The 12,801-nt window shown below is 37.1% G+C and overlaps 2 protein-coding genes across 3 annotated transcripts in view; one reads left to right on the plus strand and one right to left on the minus strand.

The window, feature by feature from the left end:
* xrn2 (5'-3' exoribonuclease 2) overlaps positions 1-4,341 on the plus strand; it is a 28,903-nt gene extending 24,562 nt beyond the window's left edge. For both annotated transcript variants that reach the window (XM_053613940.1, XM_053613941.1), the window contains exons 29-31: positions 647-707; positions 3,763-3,904; positions 4,079-4,341. In XM_053613940.1, the coding sequence (XP_053469915.1) occupies positions 647-707; positions 3,763-3,904; positions 4,079-4,138 (263 nt within the window). In that variant the 3' untranslated portion in view covers positions 4,139-4,341. The remainder of the gene's footprint in view (positions 1-646; positions 708-3,762; positions 3,905-4,078) is intronic.
* Positions 4,342-5,622: 1,281 nt separating this feature from the next.
* nkx2.4b (NK2 homeobox 4b) lies at positions 5,623-8,528 on the minus strand. The gene is made up of 2 exons (XM_053613942.1): positions 7,652-8,528; positions 5,623-6,482 (listed from the first exon to the last, which is right to left on the minus strand). The coding sequence occupies exons 1-2, from the start codon at positions 8,040-8,042 to the stop codon at positions 5,848-5,850; spliced, it is 1,026 nt and encodes a 341-aa protein (XP_053469917.1). The 5' UTR covers positions 8,043-8,528; the 3' UTR covers positions 5,623-5,847.
* Between the last annotated feature and the right edge of the window lie 4,273 nt (positions 8,529-12,801).

The following is a 12,801-nucleotide window of genomic DNA, read 5'->3' on the forward strand; positions in this document are numbered from 1 at the left end:
GTAGTCTTAACTACTTGAATCCAGAATAGCAACTGGTCCATTTGCAGGTGTAACTGATTACGACAAACATGGAAAACATTCCTTTTTTTTTTTCCTCCCCCTAGAGCAGATTGGAACCCGTTTGTAAATGACAGCTGAAGTTTCTCCCCCCCCCCCCCCCCCCAATCTCAGCCACTCACCACTATAAAACAAACAAGTCTGAGCTCTGCAGCTGGTTATTGCCTTGGCAACGGGAGATTGGGTCGAAGCCACTCGCTACTTTTTTTTTTTCTTTTTTTTTTTTTTTCTTTTTTTTTGAAAGTGTGCCTTTGTCGAGGGGTTTGCCTCGCTGGAACTAGAGCACTTGAGCCCGGCACAATGTCGCCAGATGAATGCTTAGTTCATTTTGTAGGGGAAGAAATGCAAATGCATAACAGCCCGCCCCCCCTCCCTTCCAGGTACTGCTGTCATTCGAATTGCTCCTGCTTAATTGCATCACTGAAACTGTTTTGCTTTCATTATTCTGATTGCAACAAGTAAATCTGAAATTAACTGATTTAAAGCCCCATTCAGATTCAGTATAACAGATTATTTCTTACACACCATTATATAGGAAACCATTGTTCATGACTTCATAAAAATAATATACATTTTTCTTCCTTAATAGATTCCAGGCAGCAGGGATTTCCGAGAAATATACCACCATCTCATCCACCGCAGTACCCACAGTAAGTCTCCAGCTTTATCCAACCTCTGCGTTTCATATTCACCATACTGAATGTAATATCTATACATCTTGCTCTTATATATGCAGTAACGCTGCATGAATTGATCAGAATGTCATGAGAAAGGACGTTTTCTGATTTCTTTTGAATATAGAAATCCTTTTTTTCCTGGAATTACTTAGTCTCTTTCTCCCTTTCGCTTCCTCTGTGGGAGGGCTTAGGATGGAATTGGTTATTTTGCACAGGCTAAACAAATTTTCTCCTGAAGAGGTTTGCAGGACTTAATGAGGCAGCACTAATTCTGTTGGTCCAATATCGCCTCGGAGGCTGGGCCGCTGCGGTCACACAGACCAGCCATTGATTCTGGCTCCAGACCTCTTCAGGCACTAATCAGCTTCTTTTGGGTTCAACTTTTTAGTCCTACCAAGCCTATTGTAGGCCTGTGTCACCTTAGGTCAGTAGTTATTAGTGGCGACTGTGCGCATTTCCTTTAAGCACTCAGGACAGACACGAATGAAATGCATAAAGGAACCTGGAGGAGGGATTATGGATTCCACAGTTGTTTGCTAAGGCAGGCATTGGGAAGGCTGTGACATGTTTGAGTAATGAGGGATGGTTAGGATTCCGCTTTTCTTTTTCTCCTCTCTATCTTATAGAGCCTGGATTAGAGGTAGTACGGGTGTCCTGCTTTATGGATTGCCACATGTTGCAGATTTGCTATTCATAGAAACGAACAGTTTTGAGCTCAGTAGGAAACGACCAGAAAGTAACTGGGGAATAACCCGAATCGGGGGGTTGTGTTTTTTTTTTTTTTGTTGTTTTTTGTTTTTTTTTTAAATTGCCTAGATTTTATTTTATATTTTTCCCCTCCATCACCATGTTGTTCATCCATACAGAAACATTTTTAATAAATATTAATAAATACTTCGTCACAATGCAGTGCCAATTTCCTGTCTATAAACATATGACTTTTGAAACGTCACCATGCACGTCATGTTCCTTTCTCCCTCCTCCCCCTACTGACAGCGATCATCGAACAAAAAAATTATCTTGATTTACTTGGAAATGTGACCTTAGAGCAGACCAATTAAATGTGTTAAAGTGAATTTTTTTTGGCTAGTTTATTGGTATGTGTCTGGGCTTTGTAGTCCTTCTGCCAGTATAGCTGGTCAGCATGTAGGACCCTTACAGTAAGAAAACGCTCATTCTGTTAAAGCTGTGCTGAAGACTGAACAAGCTGAGCCTTTTTAATATCCTTTTGGATGTTCCTAAATTTGATTGTATTTTATTTATTATTTTTTAAACCTTTTTTTTTTAATCATTTACTGGTGTATCTGCTATATGGTACTGATCACTTTTGATATTCCCATTAGTCTCATGTTCAAACACAAAACATGACAGGATTTTGGTGAACAATAGTGTGTAAGAATGATTCCCCCCCTAATAATTTCCTATCAGGTTGTTTAAGATCTAAAACCAGTTTTTCCACAGTTCCCCAATTCTGTTCAGGTTCTCACTAGAGCCTTTGGCTAGTTGGCAATCATATTTATTGCAGACACGATCGGTTAACTTGCATGTCTGTTAGCATAGGACTAATGATATAACGGATTAGAACCAACTGTCAATGTCAAACACAGCAAAAACCAGGAACAGTATTCCAAATGATTTTATAGAAATGCCCCACCAGACCAATTCTTTAACGCATTCTTTATTTAAAGCTATGTGAGAACTGACCTTGTTACTGATGCATTACTGCAAGCCTGTTTTTTTTTTTTAATTGCCTTTAACATTTTAACAAATTTTAAATGTCAAACCAACAGAATATTTTGTCATGTTGCATCCCAAAGCTAAACTTTTTTTTAACTCTGGGGAACTCATCATTTCGTAGTGGTGCAAAAGACACTGTGTAGTACAACTTCGATTACAGCTTGGAGATTTTACAATATACCTGAAAACAATTTGAAAAAGAAATGCTCCTATCCGTGTGTGTGTATTGCAGTTTTGCAACATGTTAATGTTTCAGTTTTAAAGGGGAAAAAAAAACAAAACCTTCAGGCCCAGTATCAAAAAACTCTTATTAACTTAGCATTCCAGCATCCACAAAAACTTTAGAATATGCAATCCCAGTGGCTCCTGAAGGCTTAAAACGTGAGTCTTCACAGCACGTGACAAGGAGGACTCCCTTGTGCAAACCAAACGTCAGCCTATTAATTGTATGTTGCATGCCACCTGAATTCATTGCAACCTTCAGCTTTTTCTGTATAAAATTTGTTAATATGAAGATGAGATTTGGGGCAGGGTTTGTAACTCTTTATCTTCATTACACCCGCAATACATTTCATGACCCTTCAGGTGCTTGTTGTGTTTAGCAATGCAGTCAGGAGATATATGTATCTGGTGTAAAAACATTTACAATGCGTTTGTTTAGAGATGGTGCGATACTACACTTTTCCGATACCAATACTGAATTTTTACTTTTTATATATATATATATATATATATATATATATATATATATATATATTATTATTTATTTATTTATTTTTTTCCTTAAAAAAAAAAAAACTGCTAGGCTTTTAAAATGACTTAACTGTAGCACTTCAGTTAATATATATGTACAAAAAAAATAACTTGCACAAAACTGTAGCTTTTTTTTTTTTTATTCAGTTAAACCCTTACACCAAAAAATCATGTAGACTACAAATATAATAAAGTATCAATATAATGAAATCAATCTCAACAAAAAGTGCAATCAAGTTTTAAAAATTTGTTGCTGATGGGGTGTTGGTGCCATCTCTTGTTAAGTATTTTTGTACACTAAAATTTTTTGCTTTAATTTTATTTATCTGACACTTAATAGCAAATTTAAATATTTTGGTGCAAATCATGAATCATAAAAATGCATTTAATATAATACTTTTGCCACATCACTCACTTTTATGGTCAGGCTACATCAGAATATTCAGTATAACTATCTTTAGTTAAGCCTGGATTATCTTTACTGTAGTCACGTCTTTGTTTGTGAGGGATGTATATTTCTTCATGTTTCTTCATCTAGACTTGTGCACGGTGCTCATGGATGGGATCGTGCGATGCAGACTCAAGTCTCTGCATATCAGCAGAACATTCAGAGAGGTCGTGGAGGAGCAGGTGGCTTTCAGCAGCACGTGCAACGCCCGGATGATCGCCGACCACAGGAGGTACGCGTGTATTTATTTGGTTCTTGTGGTCAATAGTAGTCTTGGTCTTTCTTTTTGAACTACAAATGTGCTAGAAGTTTCAAGTTGAATGTGCAACTCCTTAAATTCCAGCACCTAAACAGACCTGGAAGAATTGAAGTGATTTTGCTAATTAGATTTCTTGCTTCCCTCCAGGGTTATAATTCGAGGAGTTACGGCCTGCCTCCACCCGCAAGGCGCTACAACTGGAACTGAATCATTAGCCCTATTTAAAGTAGATCTCGGTGTCTCCTTCATTGTTCTCGAAACCTAACTTGTTTTTTTTTGTGGGCTGTTAATTTGTTTTTAAAAAAAAAAAAAAAAAAAAGGAAAAAACTGGTTTTAGTCAGTATAACAGTTTTTATGAACTGATTTTGTAATTCTTGTTAAATTTAAGAAATACACAAGAATCAAATAGTCGTTGTGTGTGGTGGTGTTTTTTGTTTTGTTTGTTGTTTTTTTGTTTTGTTTTTTTTTCCCCTCCCCCCTCAAACAAATATATTTCGGATCAGATTGAATATTTTCAACTGAAGCCAGTTAGCATGTAAAAAATGTGCTCAGTTTGGGTTTTTCCAGTGTATTCATCCAGAGCTAAATATTCATAGTTTCAACATAATAGATGACTTATGAATGTAGATCTGTGAGTAAAAACATTGTCTTAAATGAGAATAGAATAATTAGGTTAATGGACAGCAGTCTTGATCTGAATTCGGAAGTGTTTCCATATTCGGCTGCTGAAATCACTTAATTCTGCTTAAGTTCAACAACTGACTTCATAGTTTCCTCCCTGTTTGGTGGAAATCATTTTTTTAAATATGGTTTTTAAATTTTTATAGTTTTGTGTATCACAATGCCCCCACATATGTAATGTCTAATATCTAGTCAAAAATAAATCACCTCATCGGAGTTGGTTTTTGTTTTGGTAGATAAGGTTTAGCTTATATACACCTGATGGGATAGCAGCTGTTTAAATGTTTTGGGTTTTTTTTTTTTTTTTTTTTTTAAATAAAATAGTGGTATGGTGGATTGTCAGAAAACCTATGTATTTAATTATTTGAATTTAAAAAAAAATTGTGCAATTTCTGTAATATTGTGCTAAATGCCTACAGCTGTTCAGCCTGGTCACCAAGACTGGACTAAAGAAATTTACAATTCGATCATAAAATATTTTCAGGTTTTTCCTCATCACAGTTTTGGCTATAGGGTTTTTTATTATTATTTTTTTTTTATCTGCTTATATGGAAATTAAATATAAACATGGGAATTTTCTGCCTTTTTAATTGTTAGACAACCTGAGGGAGAGAAAGGACTAAAGAAGCAGCAATGCACATTTTATCAACCACTTTTTAAACATAAATCCAGCGTGTAACAAATCGGACTCCCTTAATGGTGCAATATGAACATTTATTGAAACCCGTACTATAAATCTCCAACTAAATAAATTTTCCAAAATAATGGATTAATGTCCCATTGCCTTGCAGTAAAGCTGCAAATTATTCAGAATGGTTTCATTTGTTAAATTTAGTTCTTAGTTGTTGCAGAAGACTTTTTTTTTCCCCCTTAAATTATAAAACGTTTCCATATGAACAGCATAAAATCTCGCGGTGTCATTTGTGTCCCTTATACTTTGCATCAAGTTTATCTAAAAAGTTGAAAAGTATCTTACAAAAAGCTTCATGAACAGTAATGAAGGGAAAGTGATGTGGACAGTGATTAGCCTTTTTTTTCCCCCGGATGTCCATCCACACCACTACCAGTCCGACCGTCAGGTTTAATTTCTGGATGGATATATAATCTAATAAAATCCCCACATTTGTACATGTTGAAATGCGCGTCTCTTTCTGTCCAGTTATTTTAGATTGTTTTTGGAGTCTTTAGAGGCCGTTTCTGCGTCCGGTTCTGGTTCACACAAAACGCTTATTCGTCTACCAAGTTCTGCCGTACAGAAGGTTCGAGCCCGCCATGTTGTACTCCAGGAGGGCGGAGTCCAGGTGAGACAGGCCGCTGAGGTGAGCGCTGTGCAGCGCGGGCGGACTCGGTGCCATGTCCTCAAGCTCATCCGCTGCGGACGTTAAAGACTCCACTGTTTGGCTTCGCTGCTGTAGCGGAACCGCAGCCATGGCAACGTTTTGTCCGGAAGTCTGTGTGTCGGATCCGTTCTGACAGGGTTTGCCGTCTTTGACGAGCACAGGTACGGTCACGCGCCTCGGTGAATGCTGCTGCTGTTGGCACGCGTCCCCGGCGTCCTGCTGTAGCTGAGGCTCGCGCGTTGCTTTGTCTTTGGCCTGCCGTTTCATTTTGTAGCGGTGGTTCTGAAACCAGATCTTCACCTGGTTCGGCGTCAGGTGGATCAGGCTGGCCAGGTGCTCGCGCTCCGGAGCAGACAGGTAGCGCTGCTGCTTGAACCTACGCTCGAGCTCATACACCTGCGCCTGGGAGAAGAGCACGCGACGCTTCCTGCGCGGAGCCGCGTGCAGAGTCACCATGGACTTGGCGTCCATTCCCGCGAGCGCGCCCATATTCATGTTCATAGTAGTGGAGGAACCCATGAACCTAGGAACTTCAAAAGAGACAGATTATTATTATTATTAGTAGTAGTAGTAGTAGTAGTAGTAGTAGGCTATTATTACAACAGGAATAAACTAAGACTCGTTTTAAACGGATTCATTACAAAATTTTAAAGTGCATTTATCAGTCAACATTTGATTACATAAAATTTGTTAAAATACTAATTTTAAAACCGTGTCCATGTATATATAATACAGAGAGAAAAAATATTTCATATATATATATATATATATATATATATATATATATATATAATGTGTGTGTGTGTGTGTGTGTGTGTGTGTGTGTCTATATATAGCCTACATACAATTGTCTCTTTTTCCCCCCTCATTAGTCTAAAAATATAAGTGTGATGCGTAACCCAGTTATTCCTTCATATATTATGTAAAGCTCGTTGCACGTTCTCCGTGTAAGATTGTTTTATAGCTAGACAACTGAAAATACTATGGGTAAGTTGCGCGTGTGTGTACAATTTGTTCTAACCAGGGTTAATAAAATTGAGAAGAAAACGACTAGAAGATATGCCATTCAGTTTAAATAGTGACAGATTTAGCTTGCATCTCAGTTTTGCACCACAATGAACAGAAACCGTTAAGAATTCCCCGTTTGTTTGTTTGATTCCTAGTTGTGTATGATCTAATACAGGGAGGAGAATGGATATAGGCCATAATTAATACCGTTGTTATGCACAGGCCTACTGAACACTAAAATAAAACCTGCAGTCACAAATGTCACATTTTAGTTATTAAGTAGCCTATGTATATAAATAAATAAAATTTGAATTTAAAATATTCAGCTTATTAAGTTTGATGTCATTAAAAATTAACAAATTATAGCCTAATAATTAGAAATTTTGTATTATTTACACAGGTTGTTTGTAATAAACGCCTATAAATAAAATGCATGTCTCGGGTGAAGAGAATTTTTTGTTGGCCCATTTTTAGAAATATTTACTTTTTTGCTTTACAGATTTAAGCAGTTTAGAGTGTCTAGGTGTTTCTACTGTAAGTATTCATTATCTTTTCTTGCAATAGTCTATTTTTAAAAAAAAACCAGAAAAAAAAAAAAACAATATGCCGTTATATGTAAGAATGCTTCACGCTGGATGGCTTTTCTTTCCTATTAAAAAGTAATGATAAGATGAGTTTTGGATGAACTCACGTGCTGCGTAACGCGGTTCCGGGTTTGCTCCGTACCAAGCCGCAGTGGCAGCGCCGCTCCTCACGCTCTCTTGGTAAGTGGGCAGCTCCGCCACGCCGCCGAGGCTCCCGTTACAGTATCCCGCCACGGCCGCGTGTGAGAACTGTGACATGCCGTGCGGCACGTGATAAGCTCCGTGGCTCACTCCGTGCTGCTGTTGCTGCTGCTGCTGCTGTTGGTGGTGCTGGTGCTGATGGTGGTGCTGATGCTGATGCTGCGCGCTCTGCACAGGAGGAGGAGGCTGCCGGTAAGCGCCCTCCATGCACGCAAACTTCTTAAAGCAGCTCTCCTCCAGCGGGCTCAGGATGTCGCTCACGGAGAAAGGCGTGGAGTGTTTCGGGCTCAGGGACATGATTCAGCCCCCGCGCGCACAGAGATGAGGATGTGCTCGCGCTCCGACAGCCCGACACAACAATATAAAAGAATATAAAAGAAAATCCCCCGCAGCGATGACTGTGATGGTGTTGTGTGGTCACTCGACTGCACGGTATTAATGCTCCAAGCGCATAGACGCGCACAGGGGAAAAGCCGTCTTTATCTTACTGCTTGGTTCGTAACTGCGCGCGAGGCTTACGACAAACACGAGAGGCGGAGCAACAGGAAGTTTAAAAAAAAAAAAAAAGCGGACAAAACTACCATGGGAGCACCCCCACCCAGGGATCGAGTGCGTCCTGCTTCGTGCGTTTTATTAAATTTAGGCCACATTCATAATCGTTTACACTATAAAGTACCAAAGTTGATTATTTTACTTTGTTCTTCAGCACGCTAAAATTCTCCGGGCTGAATGAACACACTCACAGGGTTACTTTAACACTCAGCTGATAAATAGAGATGATTTCATTTCAGTTTCGTGGCTTCAAACTGAGTTTAGTCGCCTTTACATCAGTCATCAACAGGACCGACATTTATTGTTTACTCCACACAAGCAGTAGATACATTTAATAAATCATAATTTCTTAACTCCGTATTGTTTTCATGCCAACGTAAGTCCAGCAAAACCTTATCCTAACGTTTCTTTTTTGTTATTGTTTTTGTTGTTGTTGATGATGTTGCTTTTTCTTTTATACGTTTAAATCGGTGTTATAAAATGTTTTGCTTATAAATTACTGCTTAAAAAATACACTTTTCGGGTGTTAGTGCAAATTCTGTTCACTACTTCACTGAAATATAAGGAGTGGTATATATCACGAAGTTAAAACTTTTTTTTTTTTTAAATGTATTATGAATCTAGAAGATCACACAACAAACGCTTTTACGTGCTATATTGTATCCCGCTGCAATCCATGGTCAAAAATGTAATAATAATAATTCTTAACAGCGATATGTTAATTTTATTTTTTAGTTTAGTACCTACATTTTTATAAGCTATAACAATTTCATAAGTTATTAGGCTAATAAACAAATTACTGTACTGTTAGTAGTATTAATAATGCAGTTCATTCGATATTAATTTATTATTCATGATTAAATTAATGCATGTAATGTTTGGTATGTTTAGTCTAGCCTATTTGTGTAATCTTTCACGGAAGCGGAAACACTTTGGTTGTAAATCTGCTTTTGATTATACTTATAGCCTAGGCTATGGAAATGTGGGAGACTGTTCAGTGCAATGCAGGGGCGGTGCGCTCTTCTGAACACACACACACCGCATGGCGCTCAGGTCTTCACACAGAACAAAACCATGACGAATTTATCCTGTGTGATATGTGTGTGTGTGTGTGTGTGTGTGTGTGTGTGTGTGTGTGTGTGTTTGTGTGTTAGTATTATATAGCATAAGTCCACGGGAGAGGCGCAAGGTGGAACGGGAAAAAACTGACAGGTATACTCACCCCTTTTATTCATGTCTTATTAGTTATAAAGTGTTTCTTATGGAAGTGATTTGAAGTGATCTTTTTATAACCCATTCCAATAACAAGCCTTATTCCTCTAAGTCTTCAGTTTCTCAATGCATGCTAAACCTAATGTGTAATGTTTTCGAAAAAAAATGAACAGCAAAAATGACGAGGGTTAAAGAACCTGAAATAACTGGTAGTGATAGTGTTGAAGCCTTGACAGTGTTTATTGTGTCCTGCTGGATAAACTCCTGCACGTGTTAATTCAACCCTCAAAACTGTTCTGGCTGAGCTTTAATAGATTTAGCTTCATGGTTTAGCTTCTGGGGCTGATTTATCTGTGCTAGTTTTTCTTCCAACGCTTCCAAATTTTACATTTTTTGTCTACATTTATTCTCAAAATATTATTCATTCTCGTGTATTTATGTACACTCTTGGGGGAAAAAACTTTAAGGGTTGTTTCTTTGTCCTTCTGAAGGAATCCTTAAAATGTTCTAGCTGAATGTTTCTTTATTAGAAAGGGTTCTAAGTAGGAAAAAAAAACACTGAAGCCCTTGAAGTGTTATTTGCTCTAAGAGTGTATGCATGTGATTTATTTATCTGATATGTTAATATATGCGGATTATCATATTAATTGGTCATTGTAACGTCACAGCTTGATTAGTGTTATCATCGTGTGCTCCTAAAAACGACACCAAATTCTCACTAACTATAAAACATTACAGGACAGCCATGCACTGTGGAATATATTCTAGCGGAAATATATAGCCTAAATAGACGCTTAGATTAGATTCAGGGTTATCACTACAAAGTGTAAAAGTTTGCATCTGACTAGATTAATGCAATAGTAGTGAAGTGCAGAATAAGCAGATAAATAGAATGGCAAAGTTATAAATACAAACAGTAATAGGAGGTACAATGAGATAGATGTGTGTATATATAGAGTGATGAATATATGGCGTTATAAATATGAACAATATTTTTTTTAAAGTGCAACAGGTCCACTATACTGGAATTTCTCTAAATAAGGATTTCGTCTTCTAACGCACTTTACTTGATAAATAAATAAATATAGATATACAACAGGATGGATATAATTACAGATGAGTAGTTTGGGTGAAAAATAATAATATAATAATAATAATAATAATAATAAAGTCTGGGGTGAGAGGTAAAGTTCTATATATTTGGCAAGGTTTAGGGTAATGATGCTTACTTTAAAATGAAATATAAAAAAACAATATTGTTGTTAGCCTATATAAGATCTATTTTTATAAAAGAAAAGAAAAGGAAAACAGAAATGAATTTCCTTCTACAGTAAATCCGTATATGCTATAATGTGTGCTATTTAGTAATGCAGCTTTCGCTGTTGTAATGACACATGTGAAACAATCTCTTTTGTTTTAGAGGATTTCGATTTACGAAATAATAATGTTGAGCAAGACACAAATGTGTAATGTCTCTTTATCTCACGGATTAGCAACATAAACAAAACGGAGCCTCAAGAGCGTTCAACTGGGGATCTTCTTTAATTATTTACACGAACCACCTCGTTTGTTTGGGTTAATGTTAGCAGTGGGATTAGGAAATTCAGTCTTTAGTCTTTCATTACAGTTACCACGGCCTTTCGTTAGTGTGACGTCATAAGCGTAGTGTTGCATAACTTAAACGAAATCCACGATTAAAACGCCGTTTGTTTTGTTTTTTAGGGTTTAAAAATCATCTGAAAATCATGTCTTTAGTACAAAAGCGATTTTTGAAAATGAATGTTATGTTCATTACAGATTTAAAACAGATCAATTGGACTGTAGCAGATGATGAGGGTTAAACCCTGCTAGATTTCATTGTAGAGCTCCATTAGATCGTATAATTGCTGATGGATATTTGTGTCCTTGCGCTCCATACACTTCAAATGTCCTTTTTTTGCTTTTTGCTTTTTCCCCCTCCGTGTGTGTGTGTGTGTGTGTGTGTATGCATGTGTGTGTGTGTGTGTGTGTGTGTGTGTGTGTATTTGTGGTGAAAGTGCCCAGGTGGGCTTCATCTCTCTCTGATGGGGTGAAAAGGTCGAGCGCGCGCATGGCCGCCACTTCAGTGCGCTTTTCTCTTTTCCGTCCTCCTCCTTTTCTCCAGCAGTTAATGTGATTTAAGGATTGAGTCTGATGCTAATGGAAGCGCAAAAAAACCGCCCTCCCCCCCGAATTTTGGAGGTTTTTGGTCTCGGATTTTATCATCGAAATGTCAAAATATTTTGCTGATATTAATAATAACGTATAGTATCAGTTCAATATACTACATATATATAGATAGTGGAGTTACAGTATATCAGATTGCAATGATTTTATTAAAAATCCGCAAACATAATGTCCTTTTTTTATCGGGGTTACTACATTGTCTAGCTAATCTATCCAGGAATCTTAAAATCTTTTTGATTTTTTTATTTAAATGGTTTATTCTGGTCCCCTGATATTGAATTGAATTGTTTGATGTAGGCCTACTATCTTGTTAGATGTAGGCCTATTTGTGCTGTGGATATCATTTTAGAAATAAACCAATGGTCCTGTCTGCTGATTTCGATCCACTATCAAATGTGTGGCATGTAAAGAATTTAATGTAGGCCTACACGATGAAAAGTCCCCATTGTTGAAATAACAGTTATTATGTTCTCATACAGTTTCAAGTAAACACTGTAAAGAGTTTATTCAGTATTGCAGATATCAATCTAACTGTGCAGATTTTTCAAGCTCTAATGTAACACAGGCTTAATTAGACCATACAGACTTTACATCCACTAGAATCTTCCAGTCCCATCAGGATCATGCAAATTCCTAAAAAAAAAAAAAAAAAAAAAGTTTTTTGAGTGATGTTTGACTTATTTCGTATGAATAAACAAATCGCCACTTCTTTCCTATGCCATTCTTTTTCGATTTAATCACATCTTCCCCCCTTTAATGGCCACTAACCATTTTTCCTGACCTCAAGTTACAGAACTAATGAGAACCGGCCAACAGATTAACCCATAGTTCTCTATAGGACATGTGAGCACCATGTCTGCTTATCCAGCTGTTCTCATGAACTCATTTTTATAATTATTCATACAATGAAGCCTAATGAGTCGATATGGATAAAAAATAATCTAGCAATTACAATTACTATACAAGTTTAGTTTCTGAGAAATAGAACTTTTTTATGTTTTAATGTCTTATGGAAAAGTCGTATTATTAATTGTTGTACTGAATGTTTAGAATTTGCTTGACAATAAGCCATGACCCTCAAGGGTTT

This window comes from Ictalurus furcatus, chromosome 25, assembly GCF_023375685.1.
Source record: "Ictalurus furcatus strain D&B chromosome 25, Billie_1.0, whole genome shotgun sequence".
Taxonomy (NCBI): domain Eukaryota; kingdom Metazoa; phylum Chordata; class Actinopteri; order Siluriformes; family Ictaluridae; genus Ictalurus; species Ictalurus furcatus.